The sequence below is a fragment of the Cottoperca gobio genome, chromosome 16 (assembly GCF_900634415.1).
Source record: "Cottoperca gobio chromosome 16, fCotGob3.1, whole genome shotgun sequence".
Classification (NCBI taxonomy): Eukaryota; Metazoa; Chordata; class Actinopteri; order Perciformes; family Bovichtidae; genus Cottoperca; species Cottoperca gobio.
This window is the reverse complement of record NC_041370.1, coordinates 10816371-10835817: the sequence shown is the minus strand read 5'-3', so window position 1 is coordinate 10835817 and position 19447 is coordinate 10816371. Positions and strand designations below refer to the sequence as shown.

Sequence of the window (19447 nt, the reverse complement as noted above, 5' to 3'; positions counted from 1 at the left end):
TTTGTCAGCAAGTGTTTTAAAATGTTATACAAATAATTCCAGACTCGAATACTGTACTTAAGTACAATTTTGAGTTAGTGTTTTACTTCATTTTCTGCTACTTTATATTTCTACTCGGCTACACCTCGGATAGAAATATTGTAAGTTTTACTCTACAAATTTGTTGATAACTTGTGTTACTAGTTACTTACATAATAATAATATTATGATATCAATAAGACTAAATGTTTTATGTTTTACTTGCACATTTTAAAAAAGAAAGGCTAGTTGGAGAAAAAGTTAATAGAATAGAATAATAGTAAACAGGTGAGGTAGAAACCTACTTTGGGTTTGTCTAAAATACTCACCTAATACCTAAAATAGAGCAAATAATATATAAAAATGCCAAATAAAATATCAATTAACATGCATATCTTTTACAATCCTTATCACATTGTAAATTATGTTTAGCTGCTATTGAAAAAAAACAACCTTAATATTCATTTTTAGACGCTGGATATAAATAGGCACATAGATAATCACCTACCAAGCAGTATATTAAATAATATATGTACATTAATGAATCAATAATCATAATATAATATATACTTATAAAATGGGCCATTCTCCAGGACTAGTAAAGTTTGGTATTTTAAGTATATGTTGTTGCTAATTTCTAAGTACAAGTAACATTTTAAACAAATATTCACATTTATTGTAGAAAGTACAGTTCGTGTTAGAAAAAGCATTATTGAGATAGTGTTTGAAAATGAACATTTAACATTCAGCTTTAATTCTGTGAACAACATGTAAACATTTGACCTGGGAAGTCACTGTCGCGCGATCTGGTGACGAGGAATTTATGCGTCCGAGAGGAAAGTCAGGAACCAACTTCGCTAACTAGCAGGTAATTCACATTAAATACTAGCGTGAGCTAATGTTAGCTTCAGCTAGAATGAACACAACACGCATTAAACATAGATTATTATAACCACATTAGCTGAGTATTACACTGATCTATCTTATTATAGTTTTTGACTACGTGTGGAAAGTTGGTCGGTTGACGTTAGCACGACCAGCTAGCTGTTAAATGCTAAAGTTTAGCTAGCTGTTAGCAGAAGGACCCACTTGTTGCAACATGACAGTTAAGTTTGACATGCAAAACAGCACATTTCTTGTTTCTTTAGATCAGTTTATTTGTCACCAGTAAAGTCTGGAACAGAATAACACATTTTTTCGATTCAAGCAAAAAGGTCTCGTCCCTCTTGTGATGATACCAGCTGTCACATGTTTTCTTTCAATCAGATACAAAAGTAATTTAGCTGTTTCCAGCGGGGGAATGCAATTAGGTACATTTACTCAAGTACTGTACTTCAGTACACAATCAAGGTACTTGTACTTTAGTATTTCATTTTCTGCAACTTTATGCTTCTCCATCTCTGAGGGAAATGGTGTAATGTTACTTTGTACTCCTCTACATTTGTCTGACAACTTTAGTTACTTTTCAGATTACAGTTTTTCTTCCTCTTCCTGTCCAGTGAAAATCATGTAACTCCAGAAGTGTTTCTTTGTTTACTGCACAATGAATACTTATACTTTATGTACTTTAAGTACACTTTGCTGATACTACTTACATACTTTTACCTAAGTGAGGGTTTGAATGCAGGACTTTTACTTTTAGTGGAGTGTTTTCACAGTGTGTATATTTTATTTCTGAATACTTCTTCCATCACTGGCTGTGTCAACATATGGTAAATAAATGAACGTTATATGAATTGTTATGACTGATGTGTCTTATAGGTTTCAAGCCTTGTGCTGGCAATGGGGGACATGAAGACCCCAGACTTTGATGATTTGCTGGCAGCTTTTGACATTCCTGACATTGATGCCAAAGAGGCCATTCAATCAAGTCCAGAGGAGGACAGGAATGAGGTGGGGACTAATGCAGATGAGCGAGAGAGCGGGTCTCCTTCATGCTTTCCCTGCCCTCCTGCCTCGCATAGTGACCCTCCTGTGGTCAGTGTTATTGTAAAGAACATAGTACGGTCTGAGTCTTTTGAAGAGGAGGAGAAGTCTGTCGGGGACAAAACAGACAATCCCTCAAGCAGTGACTTAAATTCTCAGGTTCAGGTCAAGGTCGGTAACATCACCTCACAGCTTGGTCTCAAAATTCCTGCTGATGCCTCTGTTGAGCCCCAGGTTGCCAATGGCTTTGAAGGATCTGTCCCTAGGGATCAGGGAGAGTCCAGCACAGAGCCATGGCCCCCTCGTTCACCATTGAGGTCCACACTGAACGCTAACGAGGGTGAAAACGATAAAGGAGCTGAGGTTGGTTCGCTCCAGCACACGACTGATGTCATGAACAGTTTGAAACCCCTCCTCCAACTCCAGTCTTCGACTTGTGCTGGTCCCAACTCCTCAACTCCTCTCTCCCTACACTCAGTCAGCCCTCATCTCTCTACCTACTCCCCTCAGAAGGAGGAAAGGAATACACCATCATCCTCTCCTTTACCACAAAACGGGAGTATTAAGGCTGGATTTAAGCATGTTATGTTCTCAGATGAAGAAGACTCAGAACCAGACTTAGGAAGTCCACTGGTGATCCAGGAGAGCCCAGAATCTGTAATGTCCTCCCCTCCCAAATTTAAAAACAGAGCAAAACTACGGTCTGAGCTGCTTAGGTCTTCTGACACCACTTCCTGTCTCGTTTCTCCTCCTCCTCGGCTGCCTTCTCTGGCACCTGCAAAACCTAAACCCCAACGTGAAGAGGAGGGGCGACGTAAAACCCCCCGTTCTCCCTCAAAAGCTCCTAAACTACAGAGCCTCCCCACTCTCAGCATGAGCTCTGCATCAGTCAAAGAGGAGAAATATCCAGAGCATGTGATTGACGAGAGGGACTCACCTGAAAGCCCACCGCCCAGTGAGACAGGTCTTGTAGTCGCCAAGAAGAGCAGGAGCCCTGAATCGGCCCAAACCGCAGCGAACCACAAGGACTTCGGTCACCAAGAGGAGCTCATGGAAAGTGAGCCCAGAGAAGATGACAGGCCAGGTGACACTGAGGAGCTGAGTGGAAAGGTGGCTAGAGACAATTTAAACAAGGAGAGCTGTGGTGCTGGTACTGGGCAGCCTGTGTCTGCTCGAGCTGCACAGAAGGTTTCATCTCCATTGCGTCCCCTCAAAGTTAAAATCAAAATGCCTACAGGCAGCATCACACGGACTGTGACTGGCGTTGCACCTAAAAGAAGTGGAAGAGCCACTACCAAGGGTGTGAATAGTACAAAACGGTCTCCAGAACGTCTTAACACAAGATCCAAGAGGGAGTCGTCACAGCAACCTCAGTTGCCTGCGATGGCGATGCTCCAGGATGCCTGTACTGCAACGCTGGAAAGTGCCCGTATGGTCAAAGACAAAACCGCAGCAGACACCAAGCCTAAAGTTTCATTGACGGCTGTTAGCATCACCAAATCTTCAGCCCTGCCCACCATCTCTGTCGGCACTCCCAGAGGCAGCCCGGGTGGGATCAACCCTCGCAGCCTGGGTCCGAAAACTCTCAGCAGTGGGATGACTCTTCCTGCACCTTCACCTCTGCTTACGCCTCAAAGCAACAGCAGACCAGCTTCCATAGTTAACAGCACTGGGGCAATCATATCCAAGACTCAGACCAACCTGGTAGAAGCGTTCAACAAGATCCTCAACAACAAGAACCTGCTGCCCAGCTATAAACCAGATCTGAGCTCGCCTCTTCCTGCTGAGTGGGGCCTTCCTCTACCTGCACAGGTAAACTGCCATTTTGTACAGTGCTGAAACAATTGGTCGATTAATATATGATCGTTTACTGAATGTTTTTTTTTTTTCTTGGACGGTTGGTCTAAACAAGCAAGTGATTTGAATGTGCAACATTGAGCTTTGTCTAAATTTGATAGACATTTTCACTATTCTCTGACATTTTAGGGACAAAACCGATTTGTTAAGAAACTAATCTGTAATCAAAATAATCATTAGTTGCAGCTCTAATTGTGTAAACTGCAACTAGGTACCCCTGCCGCAAACCCATAAACAGATCAAGTATATCCAGCTGTTGAGCTTAGCATTTAAAGTTAAATCTGAAAAAAGCAAAACACAGGGTGTGTGTGTGTGTGTGTGTGTGTGTGTGTGTGTGTGTGTGTGTGTGTGTGTGTGTGTGTGTGTGTGTGTGTGTGTGTGTGTGTGTGTGTGTGTGTGTGTGTGTGTGTGTGTGTGTGTGTGTGTGTGGTAGGTATAACTCCTCATCTGGACATTGTCATGTGTGAAACAGTTTCACTATAACATTCCTCTTCCACAACTAGGCTTAGTTGGTTTTGTTGTCATGACAAGTTCACACCACTGTTTTACATGGCTTTATTTCATATCAATGTCAAGATCTAAGAAGACGAATGTCTGATCCCCTGCAGGGTTACCGCTGTTTGGAGTGCGGCGATGCCTTTGCCCTGGAGCAGAGTTTGGCGCGGCACTACGATCGCCGCTCGCTGAGGATTGAGGTGACCTGCAATCACTGCGCCAAGCGATTAGCCTTCTACAACAAGTGCAGCCTGCTTTTCCACGCCAGAGAGCACAAGGAGAAAGGCCTGATCATGCAGTGTTCACACCTGGTCATGAAACCTGTACCTGTGGAGCAGATGATTGGCCAGCAGGAACCCAGCGCTACTGGTCGGTCAACAATATCTCCGTCTCGGCACAATTGTTCGTTTCTTGTGTTTGATTCCTGTGTGTGTGATTTATGTCTCTCTTTTGTATATTCCTTATTAATTCCTCAGTTGTGCTCTCTTCAACTCTTTTGTCATCCTTTTCAGGACCGTTACCATCCAAAGGCCAGGCCCCCCCCAACCCAAAGTCCCAGCCGCATCAAGCAGTGTTGAAGAAGAAAGCCGAGGCAGTGCAGTACATCAGTAATAAATGTCCCGAGTGCCAGGTTCAGTTTAGCAGCAAAGAAGAGGTGGCCGAGCATTTCCAAGAAATCAAAGCAACACAAACCTCTGTGAGTCTTTTGAGCGAGAGGAAAAAGAGAAATGCATAAAATGAGTTTTCCAATCATATGAAAATGAACTAACTGAATTCCTTTCTTCTTCTGTTGTTCTCCAGTCATGCACAGAGTGTTCTCCTCCCATGCTCCTGCCCAACAGCTGTAGCGCAGCGGCTCATCAACGCATCCACCAAGGCTGTCCAGCACACGTCTGTCCAGAATGTGGGGGCACGGCCAAGCAGCCGCTATTTCAAACACACCTTGATGAGACCTGTTTACACTTTGCACGCCGCATTGGATACAGGTGTGATATCGTTGTTATACCCACATCAATTCTGGTTATGTGGCCATATTTCTCTCTTTTCTCTGTCATTGTGTTTTGGGCCCAGCACTATATAAATGATTTGCTAAGTGTGATACAGTGTGATGTATATATTTTAAACATATTTAGACTATTTGTTAAGAACACTGACGGAGCCCATCTTCAGGAAGATCTCCATAGCATGAGTAATTGGTGTGATTTGGGGGTACTTAAATTAAATCCAGGAAAATGTAAGCATTTTCTGGTGATAATCAAAAGAACTTATCAAAATGTAAGCAAGGAAATATTTCTACCATTATATTAATCCTTGTTGAGATCTCATTTGGAATCTGCTAATTTGGTCTGGTGTCCTTTTTTAAAGTAAAAGAAAAAAAATATATATAGATATATAGAAAGAAAATGAGTAGGCCGAGCTACCAAACTAATACCAGGCGTGAAAGAGATGTCATATGAGGAGAGGTTAAGAACATTACAACCACCTACGCTAGTATACAGGAGATAAAAAGGTGACGTGGTTGAGGTCTATCAGCTCCTTCACAGCATATGATATCATCATCATGACAGCCATTTTGGAATGTTAGGTTTGATTTAAGAGGGAACTCGACACACTTTGTGCTGTAAAAGCATGGAGCTTTCAGAGGATGAAGTACAGGCTCCTTCAGTTAACTCTTTAAAAAAATATAGATTGGATAGATTCTGGTCAACAAAGCATTTTGTTTTGTATAATCATAAAGATGAAATGATGGTATGTTTTTGTTTGTTTGTTTGTTGTAGGTGGGAGAGTCTGGTGTGATCCTATATCAGAACACTTTCAATACACTTCAATAAATCCTTTCTCTCTCCCTCTGCAGATGTTCCAGCTGCCTGGTGGTGTTTGGAGGACTGAACTCAGTGAAGGCTCACATCCAACAGGCTCATTGTGATATGTTCCACAAATGCCCCAGCTGTCCCATGGCTTTCAAATCTGCCCCCAGCACACAGAACCACATCAGTGCTCAACATCCAACGCTCACTGAAGGACAGACCATGTATATACACACACACACACACACACACACACACACACACATATATATATATATTATATATTATATATTATATATTATATATATATATATATATTATATATATATATATTATATATTTTATATATATATATATATATATATATATTTTATATATATATATATATATATATATATTATATATTATATACACACACACACACCCAATGGAAAAACAATGTTTTCCTTTCAATTAATTGATCCAGTGTTTTATCCTTTCACAGGTCAATCTATAAATGTGTCATGTGTGACACAGTTTTTACAAACAAGTCCCTGCTGTACATCCACTTTGACACTCATTTAACCAACCAGAAGGTGCACGTGTTTAAATGCCCTGAGTGCACCAAGTTGTTTTCTCAGAGGAAATCTCTTCTGGACCATTTCAAGGTACATGCACATTATAGTGTCTAATATTGTGCAGTTGAGAGAGAGAGAAAAAAATATATATATATCAGCCTTATGATGTCACTCTCTTTTTTCCTGTTCCCCAGAGCCATAAGACTCTACCGTTAAAACAAGAGTTGCCTTCACCTCCAGCTGCTTCCTCTCATCCACGGCCTTCAGTGAAGTTAGACAGCTCAGATGGAGAGGAATGGATGGATGAAGAGAAAGAAGAGAAAGTGAAGACAGAAAAGATGAAGACACCCACGGGGTGGAAGTGCGCGCCTTGCCATGCACGCTACACAGACCGGGAAGACTACATTACCCATATGGCTGTACAACATAGCAAGGTCTGGAAGTCCACCCATCCCAACCCGCTGTCTGAAGATGTCAAATTTGACTCATTTTCATTATGTTTTCAGATGCACCTATAAATGACTATGCCATATGTTTTTTTGTGTTGTGTAGAAACTGAAGAAGTTTCCTTGTAACAAGTGTGAGAGCTCCTTCACCACCACCTCCAGTATGAGACGCCACATCAGAGACAAACACAAAGTCATGAGTCGTAGCTTTCGCTGCCAGTGAGTATCTCACATTCTGCAAACTAAACAACAGTATAATGTTGTTGTTGTTGTTGTTGCGGATGTGACAGGAAGTGGAAAAAATTTGCCAAGTTAATGTTAATTATTGCAAAAGAAGCCGATAATAGCCTGTGAAGTTTGCCGGATCATATACAGTATAATGTTCTTGCTTGGTTGGTAACTTGTTGTAAACTCCTGAAATAAGTGATCTTACAATACGATGCCTACTCAAACCTTCACTGCAGTCATAAGTGTGTGTGTGTGTGTGTGTGTGTGTGTGTGTGTGTGTGTGTGTGTGTGTGTGTGTGTGTGTGTGTGTGTGTGTGTGTGTGTGTGTGTGTGTGTGTGTGTGTGTGTGTGTGTGTGTGTGTGTGTGTGTGTGTGTGTGTGTGTGTGTGTGTGTGTGTGTGTAGGTTTTGTAGTGAGGGTAAGAAAACCTTCAGCAGCAGAGCGATGTTGGAGAGGCATGTCCAGCTAAGACACGGCAATGACCCAGAAATCCAAGACGCACTAATGGTAAGCCACTCTTTTTCTATTAAGAAAACTGGAAAGACTTTTTACGAAGATGTTAATGGCAGTTATCGGGATTTCCTCCGGTGACAGGGAGGCAGAGATGAGGCCGACAGTTCCTCAGAACAGGACGGCAGTCCGGCGCCTTGCCGCAGACAGACAGGAGCTGCGAAGATGGAGCAGGACGAAGAGTCCACCGATGGAGTGAGTCCAGTGAAGAAGTTGCGGACCTCCTCCTCTGCTCCTGCCCCCTACTCCCTTCCTGAGTCTGGGTTCCGCTGCGCCCCCTGCGGCTTCACCACAGAGGACCATGCATCGTTCCTGGAGCATATTAGCAAGCACCGGCGAGGAGGGGCGGAGGGCGGCGGCGGTGGCGGTCAGCAGTGTTTACAGTGTGGCGCCTGCTTCACATCCATCTCCTCCCTGTCACGCCATCGCTTCATCACCCACAAAGTGAAGGATGTATCCACTGACCAGCAATCCCTCAGCGTGCACCCAGCACCTTCCCCTGGTAACAGCAGGAACCACGATGATAAGAGCTCGCTGGATGGTTCTGCACCAGCGTCGCCCTCCTCTCAATTCTCCATAGCTCTGGGGAAGGAAGACGAGGGCTCACTGGCCTGCAGGGTGTGCGGCAAACAATTTGAAAAGGCAACGGATCTGACTACGCACTTCAGAACTCACGGTATGGCTTTTATCAACGCAAGGAACTCTGCAAAAACTCCCTAAGACGGCAAAGACGTGGGGAAGAGCAGTGTCGGTATGTGATCGCAAGTGCCTTATTTACGGTCATCTGCGCACTTTTGCACTAACCAAAGAACAGTGGTAGGACAGAGGTTGTACTTTGTATGTGAATAGATTGTAAAACAATCAAATGTGATTTTTAACTGGTGGAGATGAGACGAAACTTCTGACACTCAGGATCTAATGCTGCGTTTCTGTGTTCAGCAATGATACTAACAAGATTAGAGGGACTTCCCGGTCAGTGTTGGTCTGACTAGTTCACCGCTGTGACCACGTTAACATGATAATGAGTGTAGAGAACTGTGATCCTAATGTGATTTTATTATGATTTTGGTTGAATGTTGATAGACAGCGATGAAATGTGTCTCGATTTCAATATTTTTTTATCCTGTTGAGACGCTTGAATGGCAACCCGGGTGTTTTTCTGTTAAGTCCTTTTCTTTTGTTTTTACACATTTTTAGATAATCTTGCAGCAGTTTAGAATATGTTAACTCACTTACTATTAAATGTGTATACTTCCTTATTGCCAGCCATTTTCACAAACATACTACAACATGTTAGATTGACCCCCGTTGGCTTCTATACATTTTAGTGTATATGAAAACTAATTTACAGAGATTTGCTTAAAACATGTTTAAATCTTGTTTTAGGAGATTATTGCAAACAGAAGATCAGTATGTATGTGTTTATGACTATTCCTAATGATTTGCTAAGAAGTTGAAACATGTTGAACCTTGTATTTTTTAATTTTTCTTCAGTCTTCTGCACTGTAAAAAAAAAAAAAAAAAGATTTTGTTTTTGTTTTTTAAGGAACTTTCCCTTTTTTAATGTTCTGTAGTCATGGTCTGTTTGCGCTTGTGTTTACTTTCTCAGGAGATTATCCGATGCTTTAACACACATTGTTGTATTTAACTTTTTCTGTTTTTGCATTGACAAGACGATTTCTAACCGAATGTTTATTAAAAAAAAACAAAAAAAAAAAACTTCCACATGGTGTTTTTTTAACTTTAACGTTTTGTTGTCTTTAAATACCATTTCAACGGTACCTGAGTACGTATAGGACTATTCTTTATTGAGTTTAATCACATGTCATTTTCCATTTGATCAGTACAGTATCAAAGACATCAGAGTGACACACATTAAATATTCTTCTTCATTCTATTAAAATATACTTTCTTATAAATATATAGAGACAGAATATGCAATATTCCTTACACATCTTAACAGGTCATGATTATGTTGGGTACTTGTTAATGTTTAGAAAAGCCACACTCCTACGCTGTCACACAAATGATCTCAGACAATCTAAGGGAAGTCTTCATTGAAATAACATAAGAATGACATGTCACTATAACATAATGGTTGCTTAGTTTGCAGTTGGATGTGCAGACTCTGCTGTCACAGCAGCAGGAACCCCATGAGGAGAAACAGAAGCGGCTTCATGAAGGCTGAGATCCCCTCGATGTTCATCGATGGAGCTCCTGAGCAAGAGAGACATGAAGATTGAATACAAAGTCTTTAAGTTCTATAAATACACAATATATATACAATATAATATAAATAATGTTCTTACTGTGAGTGATGGGTATTTATTATTTATTCTTACCTGAGTGGTCAGATCTTTGTGTTTGGTCAGGTGACCCGGTCACGGACCTTTCAAGTGCGGCCAGCTGCTCGTCTTTTAGGGCAGCTCGCTGTTCACTGGTTACCATGGCAGCGTTGTCAGGTCCAAGAGCCTCCAGCTGAACAACAGAGAGACCCTGGAGGGAGAACAGAATCAGAATCACCTTAATAGCCAAGTAAGTACACGTACAAGGGAATCAGAATTTCTTACATTTGCTCTCAGACATGACAAATAGACGAAAAAGTACAAAAGGGCGCAGCACCAATAGGAATACAATCCCTCAATAATACATAAATATATATAAAAAGTAAAGGTTTTGCATTCAAAATCTTACTTGATTGTTATACTGTACATGTATATGTATACATGTAAACTAATGTATATGTATTATGGCTTATGAATTAATATATGTGTTGTAACTGTTGACTTGTTCAAAAGTTCTTCTTCAAATGAGCGTCTGTATCTTGAAACAAGAAAGAATAAGGCAGACTAGAACCATTAAAAAGTTGATGTAAGAAAATTGTTGAAATAATCCGACTGCACGTCCAGATGTTTTTGACAAAAATGACTTGATAAAAGGGATATTCTTTTTGTCACTAAACAATGCATCACTGATATGTTTTGTATGAAAAAATCTAACAACGATACCATAGCTGTCAGATAAGTGTACTGTACTAGAGTAACAGGTACAAAATGTCCCTTTACAATGTAGTTGAGTGGAAGTATAAAGTAGCATAACATGGGAATATATAAATTGAGCCCAAATACCTCTATGAAAGTATGTTACTTGAGTAAATGTACTTAGTTACTGGATGTGGCTCCCATCTAAAAGACTATGGAAGGAAAGAACAAAAGTTAGAGAAAGTTACTCACAGCAAAGTTGCCTGGTGGTATGAGCGGGATGCACAACTCGTGGATGAATGAGAAGACAGACGGGTCTAAAGAAGCCAACTCAGTTGCATCCAACCCAGCTGAGGAAGACAGAAACAGCCGGTCAGTATTATGTAAGAAAGCTGCAGAGCACAGAACGAGAACTAAAACTAAAACTACTTTCCGCCAACACATCACCGTAATGTAAGAATACTATAATGGGGTTTGTTTTCCTGCAGAGAACACTGAGTAGAGGCGATTATCTAACCAATGATGTTGCCCAGCTCATACACTTGTGCTTCAGTCCAGGTGTTGGGACTTCCATTTGCAGACACAGCATTACTTTTCAAATGCTGTGCAACCTTGTAGGAGCATTCAACACTTTTCATTGAGCCCACAGCATCCCTGTGACAAATGCAAACAAAGGTTTTAACATCGTCAAAGTATTTTTATTCCGCTCTAGACTAAATAATGCATACTTTATGAGCTTAACAAAACGCTTGCTTGATTGTAACATTTGCCACAAAACTATTTAAGCATCCGTAATTACTTGTTAGTATTACTAAAATAGGACATTGAGCGGGGAAAAGGCATCAGACCCTTGCATAGATAGTTGAGGTTAAGTGAACACGTTTATGTTGTTGTTTTTTACCTCTCTTTAATGATTTAAAATGACTAGTTGTGCGCACAAACCTGAAGGCTTCAATGCTAAGCTGTCTGAACTCGTTGGAGTTTAGGCCACAGATGAACTGGCTCAGTGCTACAATGTCTGCAGCTCCCAGCTGCTGCGCTGTCAAGTTGTTATATTTAGCAACACCCTTCCACACCGACTCCATCTATTGAGACAGACAGTCTTGATTAGTGAACATTGTATTAATCTTTACAGGAATAGTAGCCATGAGCATGTGAAGCTGCTTCTATACTTCACCTGGGACTCCTTCCACCCACAGTTAGCAATATCCTCTAGAGAGTCCAGTGAGAAGGGGAGCATCTTCAGGTCTGTGTTGGAGAAGCCCTGAGTTATACATCCCATCTGCATCACCACACTCTCATTCATCTGTGACACCGGGCCCAAGGTCTGCAGAAACGCACACAAACACTCAAATTAATCAGACCTTTGCCCAGAAAATGACTGTGATTGAGTTCTATTCTGAAGGAGTTTTGAACTTGGATTTTGATGGGGGGGGGGGGGGGGGGGGGGGTGTTTTCTTTTTGCTTAAGGAAAGAAACTGTAAACACCAGATTTATGTCGTTCCTTGAGCGGCACACATACAGTATGTTTCTTGAGACGGTGGTAACTGTTCAGCTCGTAGCTCTTGCTTCAAACATAGAGTGAATGGTTGGGAAGCAGTTTTCTATGTTTGCCAACATTTCTGGTGTTGAATTTGGTGGATATTGTGAGAATTATTGTTCTTTAGGTTTTAAGTTGTACATCATTTCAAATGATTTGTGCACTTTCAGTTTTTATGATTAAACAAGTACCAATTCAATACGGTTATATTATTTTAAGATATTTGCAGTGAGGGTGGAGGAGAATCTTTTACAGTCCTTTACTGCAGTGACCTCACTGTCAACTCCCACAAAGAAACCTAAAAATGTTAGAACGGGCAAACATTTTAAATGTACTTTCTCCCTCTATCTGCACCAGAGGAGTCGTCTGCTCCCTGAATGACAAGGACCAGGCGCGGTGCCTCCACTGTACCTTGACTGCTTTGTTTCTGAGCACGGCCAGCCGGTCTGCCTTGTAGCCAGAGACGGTTCTGAGTGTTTCTAAAGTAGCAAGGAAGGTTGTGTCTGACATCCCATCCAGCTGTGCAGCTGTCAAGTAGATGTTGTTCATTCCCAGTTCTTCAATCATCTCCACAGTGAGTTCTTTTACATCGTTACCGTTACTTGTGGCTATGAGAGACAAGAGAGAGACACATAGCAGGTGAGAAATCACTAATGAAATAAAGTGAGAATAATTAACAGCACACAACAGATGTGTCTTCCTCACCTGATGCGGTAATGATGAGATCGAAGATTTTCCTTCGCAGGGCCTTGGAGGTGCGTTTCAGGCCCGACTTCAGGAAATAGATAACGTCCTTCATCCAAGTCTGTCAGAGACAGAGAGAGGGAAAATAAACTAAAAGGTTTCATGAGAAATACATGCACACATCATGATGAAGGAGAAGATGAAAGATATGCACCTTATTGGGCAGAGCAGATGTGGCATTGTCGTCCCAAAGGATTAAAGGACCCAATGATTCCATAGTCTCAGCTGACCAATCAGATAGATTCCTGCAGAAGATAAAAAAGATGCATCAGACTGTTGCTTTCTGTGCAGTAACTTCAGCGTGCACAGGGAGCCCGTCCTACCCAAAAGTCTTTGTGACCAGCTGAATGATACCCGCCATGTGGCGTCGAGGAATGTGATCGCAGGAAGTCATGGCATGGAGGCTGGATTTGAGGACTTCAGGGGCCATGAGGAGCAGTTGGGAAGACTGAAGCTCACACAAAAACGGTCCAAGTCTGGACACATCGTCACCGGTCAACCCAAATAAATCTGTCCCCTGCAAATACACAGTAAATATCTTAGGCTGTTGCACACAATAGACTCACTATGTGATAAGAAGAAAAAACCTGACTAATATATAAGTGGAGATTCATTTTTGGATCAATGCGTGAGACACCATCAAAACACCAAACGAGGGAATATCTTTTGGTTCCAGAGAAGTTTAAATTAGCTTTACTATAATTTGTCACCCGTCTGTATCTTTGTGCGTACATTTGCCAGGCAAAGCAGAGCTCTCTTGGTGAGGGCGGGGCGAGACAGGGACAATTCAGGTAATGAGCTCAGGTCGGCCGCTTCCATCTTGTCGAGTAAGACGCGGCACACAGAGCCCTGCAAATCCTTCACCTTCGAAGACCTGTAGAGAGAGAGAGAGAGAGAGAGAGAGAGAGAGAGAGAGAGAGAGAGAGAGAGAGAGAGAGAGAGAGAGAGAGAGAGAGAGAGAGAGAGAGAGAGAGAGAGAGAGAGAGTTATGCAATTTTTAACGCACAAATTCTACTTAGGAAAAGCCTGTGGTGAAAGACCCTTTACTTAAGTAATAGTAGCAATAGTAGCATAATATATTGTTGCTGATTTAATATTGTAGCTAGTTGTGGTGGAGCTAATTTGAAGAAAAAAATGTGCATACTATTAATTCATTTAAATTAATTTAATCTATTAAATGCATTATATTCAATTAACTCATACAAAGAGAGACAGAGAGAGAGAGAGAGAGAGAGAGAGAGAGAGAGAGAGAGAGAGGAGAGAGAGAGAGAGAGACAGAGAGAGAGAGAGACAGAGAGAGAGAGAGAGAGAGAGAGAGAAGAGAGAGAGACAGAGAGAGAGAGAGACAGAGAGAGAGAAGAGAGAGAGAGAGAGAGAGAGAGAGAGAGAGAGAGAGAGAGAGAGAGAGAGAGAGAGAGAGAGAGAGAGAGAGATAGAGAGAGAGAGAGAGAGAGAGAGAGACAGAGAGAGAGAGAGATTTATTACATTTTATTATAGAATTTCTATTAAATAAAGTGAGATAGAGAAAAGACTGTTTGTTCACGGCAGATGAAGAAGTAAGGATTTGGGAATCATGTGCATCTCCTCGTCAGTGATGGTTTTGAAATAGTCAGCTCTCTCTTTCTCCAAAGTTGCAAAAAGCTTCCGGGCAACGCATCCGGCCTGAAAACGTATATGTGTTATCCATTGGTATACTGTCCACATGTTTTATTTACACAATGTGTGCACATGGTGTCTGAGTAAATACATACCTGCTTTTTGGAGATCCTCTGCGGAGTCTCTGTAATAGCCTGAGCCATGACTTGCATATCGTTGTCCGCTACTTTGTCGATCATCTCACAGGTCACTCCCCGAAGGACTGAACGCAGGAGCTTCCTGTCTCTGCCAAGTAGGTTTTGATTGTAAGCATGTAATGGCATGTAATGTACACACAGGGACAAGAACATGCAGAGAAAGAAAAGAAAGACCCAACAACATACTATATTCTTTATACAGTATATTCTCATTATGTATTTTGTGAGGACTCAGAAGTCAAATGTCATTTTTCTCAACATGAAAACACCAATGTTTTTTGAGTGTTAATATTTTAATATCTAATAATCATATAGATTGTAATCAAATATGTTTGAGAGGATTAAGAATGTTACTTGTTTATTTGGTGATCAATATTTAATGTTACTACTAGACATACTAAAGCTTTGAAAGCAGGTTTTCCAGTGCGTTTAATTGACACCTGTGCCAGTCTCAATAGAAACCATTTCAGCCTTGTCACATGCAAGGCTTTTGTATTGCATTGTATTTAATGGGGTTTCCACTGTTCACCGCTGCATATATCTTACCTATACCAAAGCTTCGGTGGATTATACTTATTTTTTGCCAGGAACAATTCCTAAAGGAAAATACAACAAAGTAGGAAATAAATCACACCAATAGTGAATACAACTCATTACTTAACTAACGTAATGAACAATTAACGGATACATTGATGAAGACTTCTGTAATCCAGATGGGTTTATAGGTGAATGCAGAAAGAACAGGAATAATTCAAATCAAAACAACAAGAAGCCGAAGAATTCAGAGTATGTTAAACATGTGTTGATAGTTCAGTGCTATTGGCAGAGAGGAGGTATTCAGGGACTTTACCTGTGACAGAATCCATGTTTTATCCCTCACTTGGTCCACAGACGGTGATGTTTGCTTTGTCCAGTTTGTAAAGAGGAAGAATGTGAAGCAAAGGGCCGGACAACTTCGGCACCAGCTCGGAGAGAGCCACGTCTCCAAGCAGCTACAGGGAAACATTCGATTCTTTCTAAAATGATGTCTACTGTGTTTATTAAAGGTATCATATATAAGAAAACATGACTCTTTTTAAAAGATTGAGATTTGAGATCTGTTAGTTGTTCTCTCTGGATTTAAATATTGCATTCCCTCAGTTTCCCCCAAAAGACAACGCTCATCAGATTTAGAGTTGGTCTTAATGGATAAAGTTAGCTTCTCTCTCCTTACTCACCCCCTGCAGCATGGCCGTCAGCTGCTGCTTCCTCATCCTCTGGGTTATCCTCGTCATGCCCTCTGTATCATTCAGGATCTGCTTGACATGCTTGAACACACATCTTGGCAAACCTTTTGCAACTGACTGAAGAGCCATCAGCTCCTCACCGGAAATCATTTTACACTAAGGCAAAACAGAATGAGATAAGTATCGAGGGAGAGCATGAGAAATGTTTCCAGCAGCCAGGCAGGCTCACCCTCTTGCCCCACACTTTGTTGACCAGGATGTGCAGCTGGGCCTGTGTCCATGGAATGTTGTGTCCCAGATTTTTGAGAACTTCTTTGAGAACATTGTCAGGGATCTCAGACAGTTGTGTGGGCGACAAAAAGCCAATACTTCTGCCCAGCTTACGTAGTGCTTCAGCGCCTTTTGTGTTTGACATCATTGACTTGACAAGATGCTTCTTCAGCTTGAATCAGGAGAGAGGGTAAAAAAGACAAAAAGTAATCAAGAGATTACAATAACTTGAAATGTATTACTTCTGTTCCAGCCGGGGGGGGGGGGGGGGGGGGGGGTGATACCTGTGTGATTTTGGGGCTGTCTTCGCAGTTGTTGAGCTCATAGAGGAGCTTCTTGCTGAGGCCAGCAGTCAAGTCTGGCACAGCGGAATAATGACAGGCCAGTATGCCGAGCCTGACGAGGTTCAAAAGCAAACATGTTGAGATTATTCCATTTTCAATTTCTATTTCTTGAAAGTGTAATCAGCTCTTTATATTGACAGGTGCATTGATTTGTATACAGAATAATTATACAAATATATATTTCTCTCCCTCTTATATTGAGTGTCTCTCTGTAATAATGCTCTCACTCCCAAAGCTTCCACATTCAGGGTAAAAAGTGAGTGGAGATCATTGACATTATGTTCATCTGTCCTCTTCAGTTTCGTTTGTAACTTATTTTGAAAGGAGATATTTAAATAAATGCTTTTATTTTTGTTATGCACTAATGTATGCATGGATACACACTTGTCCACATTCTCAGCAAACTCGTTCTTTGTACGGAAGCAATCTTGAATTCTTTGGAGAAACTTCCTGCCGAGGCTGGGATTCATTTTGGTGGCCATATTTGTGGCGAATTTGAACTTGTCTGATTTGAAAAATTCACACAGCTAGAAGAGAAAGTGAAAAAAACAACAATTAAAAATCTTATAGTTGATTATTTCCAGTATAATTAGCTCTTCATTATTGTGTGCAAACCTCCATACCTGTTCTTTGGGAGAAGAATCAACATCGTTTGGTGCTAAATGGGCAACGTAGGGTCCCATCAAGGTCAACGCCTCCAAGCTGAGCCATTTCACTGAAGGTTTGCAGTGCACCATCAGCACTACAGAGTAAATGAGGCTATTACAAGTCACATTCATACTTAACCAAAAGGTGACAACAGAAAGAAGCAAAAATATGAAGGATTTATGGGTAATATTTGGGTGTTTGTGAAGTTATCTGATTTTCTCATGAATTATTTGGTAATGTTTGACTAGATTATATTGTGGAAAGTGGTTTCTGACTTTATGGGCTTTATCTAATTTCTTACATGATCTTGAGTCAGCAGAGTTCCTCATTGTGCAGTTGAAGTTCTTCTCGGTGATCTGCTCTTTTTCCCATTTTACCACCTGAGTCTTCTGGCCTTTAGACAGACCCTTATACTCCTTCCTTCAGCACCTTCACTCTGGAGTCAACGACAAAAAATTTACAATCTTAAGAAAAGATGCTCAGAGACAGCGGAGGAAATGATTGCGTACAATCACACTTACATCTTTAGGAGGTTTTGGTGCCTTCCTACATCGATAGGAAGTTTCAATCCTCTAGAAGGCATATTGTGCAGCGCAGGTTCGGCTTCCCACAGCAGTGTGTCATAGTCCTCTGAGGTCATGTTTTCACTGGTCAAAGTGACCCAGGACAGAGGGGCCACAAAGGCTCGCATGTAACAGGCACATGCCCCCTGAGGGAATACAAGAGATTGGAGGAATGATTAGACTGCCAGAGAGCTGCATTAGTTAATGGATTATGGTTTTTTTTACGTAAGATTTTGGCATTAGAGGGGAGTACTGACAGAGGAGTTCCTCATCAGCTTGATCATGGTTAGAAGATTGTGTAAATTACACGTGGTGTTTGTCTAAAAAGAGGTAGAAAAAAAGAGACAAATAATTAATAAAATGAACCATCAACACTTAAGATTATAATTTTAATGCTCCAATAACCAATAACTCTTCACATCATCTGTGTGTGGAGAGATTTAATGTGGTTCAAGTGCTCCTGTGTGTGTTTTTTCACACCATTTCATCGACTTGCGGGTCTTTGTTGGCTTTGTCGGTAGAGACAGAATTCAGGATTTGGAGAAAAGTAGATAGGAGCGTGTCGGATTGCTCAGACTGTCCGTCCGGCATCGGCAAGCCGCTGAGAGAAATGAGAGTGAAAACAATTCTTTTAGTAAGTAGAAATAGTTTTAAATATTAGGTATTGTACTTTTTGTTTCATTTAATCCTTTAATCATCCAGTGGAACTCAGCTGAGCCAATATCAATATTTCAATATATTTTAATAATGTGTTTTTAACAACACTTCATATTTGTATTCATACATCCTGCACAGTACGACCACAGTCGTATACTGTTGGCCGCTGTGAAGCTCAACTGAAGCAGCTGGATTTGAACGGTTTGGTCAGGAGTGTCTTGACAATAATTAATTATTAGATTATAGCTTGGAGCCAATACATATTGTTTTCATAAAAAGCCAGCTAAACAGCTGAACAATCTTTAAAACAAATCTAAGAAGATCTTTTCCTCTCCAGGAAATTAATCAAACACAAAACAGGGACCAACACAGAGACACACTAACAGAATTACCAGTAATTGAAGAGAGTTTTCATCTGCATCATCTTAGGCGCCGTGTATCCTGTAACATCGCAAACGTCAATATTTATATGTTGCACAGTTCAAACACATCAGGGCGGGGCTCAGTATTTGCAATGTATTAGTTGTGACTCATGTTACAGAGGGCATAATGCATGCAAACATACACCCTTACATTCATACACTAAGGATAGGGATTAGGATTTGTACAGCTCATTCATCATTCATTCGCTCATTCATTTAATAAGTGCATTGAGAGTTCTCTCACCATTATCCAGGCACTCCCTCATCTGATGAAAAAAAGACAGACATAACATCGTCACAAGTTTGAGGTTAGAAATTATATAATTATTTGAAATCTTTGTCCGAGGTTTGAAAAACTCATTGTACTGAAAATAAAGGTGAACAACACTTAATTACAGTCCTTATGGGGTTAGT

General features: G+C 41.0%; 2 protein-coding genes across 3 annotated transcripts; one reads left to right on the top strand and one right to left on the bottom strand.

Moving 5' to 3' along the window:
• The first annotated feature begins 790 nt into the window (after positions 1–790).
• znf687a (zinc finger protein 687a) lies at positions 791–9545 on the top strand. 2 transcript variants are annotated; one of them, XM_029452154.1, is made up of 11 exons: positions 791–886; positions 1780–3756; positions 4410–4665; positions 4809–4993; positions 5098–5282; positions 6152–6328; positions 6589–6751; positions 6856–7095; positions 7214–7326; positions 7740–7842; positions 7930–9545. In XM_029452154.1, the coding sequence occupies exons 2-11, from the start codon at positions 1801–1803 to the stop codon at positions 8563–8565; spliced, it is 4014 nt and encodes a 1337-aa protein (XP_029308014.1). In that variant the 5' UTR covers positions 791–886; positions 1780–1800; the 3' UTR covers positions 8566–9545. The 2 variants fall into 2 exon arrangements, with proteins under 2 accessions (XP_029308014.1, XP_029308015.1); XM_029452155.1 differs by lacking the exon at positions 791–886 and adding an exon at positions 1238–1368.
• A 160-nt stretch (positions 9546–9705) lies between these two features.
• Positions 9706–16181, bottom strand: otoa (otoancorin). Its single transcript, XM_029452136.1, has 16 exons — positions 16121–16181; positions 15754–15895; positions 15450–15499; positions 14862–14991; positions 14654–14772; positions 13843–13984; positions 13434–13627; positions 13265–13355; positions 13072–13171; positions 12778–12974; positions 12004–12153; positions 11769–11911; positions 11344–11480; positions 11079–11176; positions 10188–10341; positions 9706–10062 (listed from the first exon to the last, which is right to left on the bottom strand). Exons 4-16 carry the CDS (start codon positions 14943–14945, stop codon positions 9980–9982), a joined length of 1692 nt encoding a protein of 563 aa, XP_029307996.1. The 5' UTR covers positions 14946–14991; positions 15450–15499; positions 15754–15895; positions 16121–16181; the 3' UTR covers positions 9706–9979.
• Between the last annotated feature and the right edge of the window lie 3266 nt (positions 16182–19447).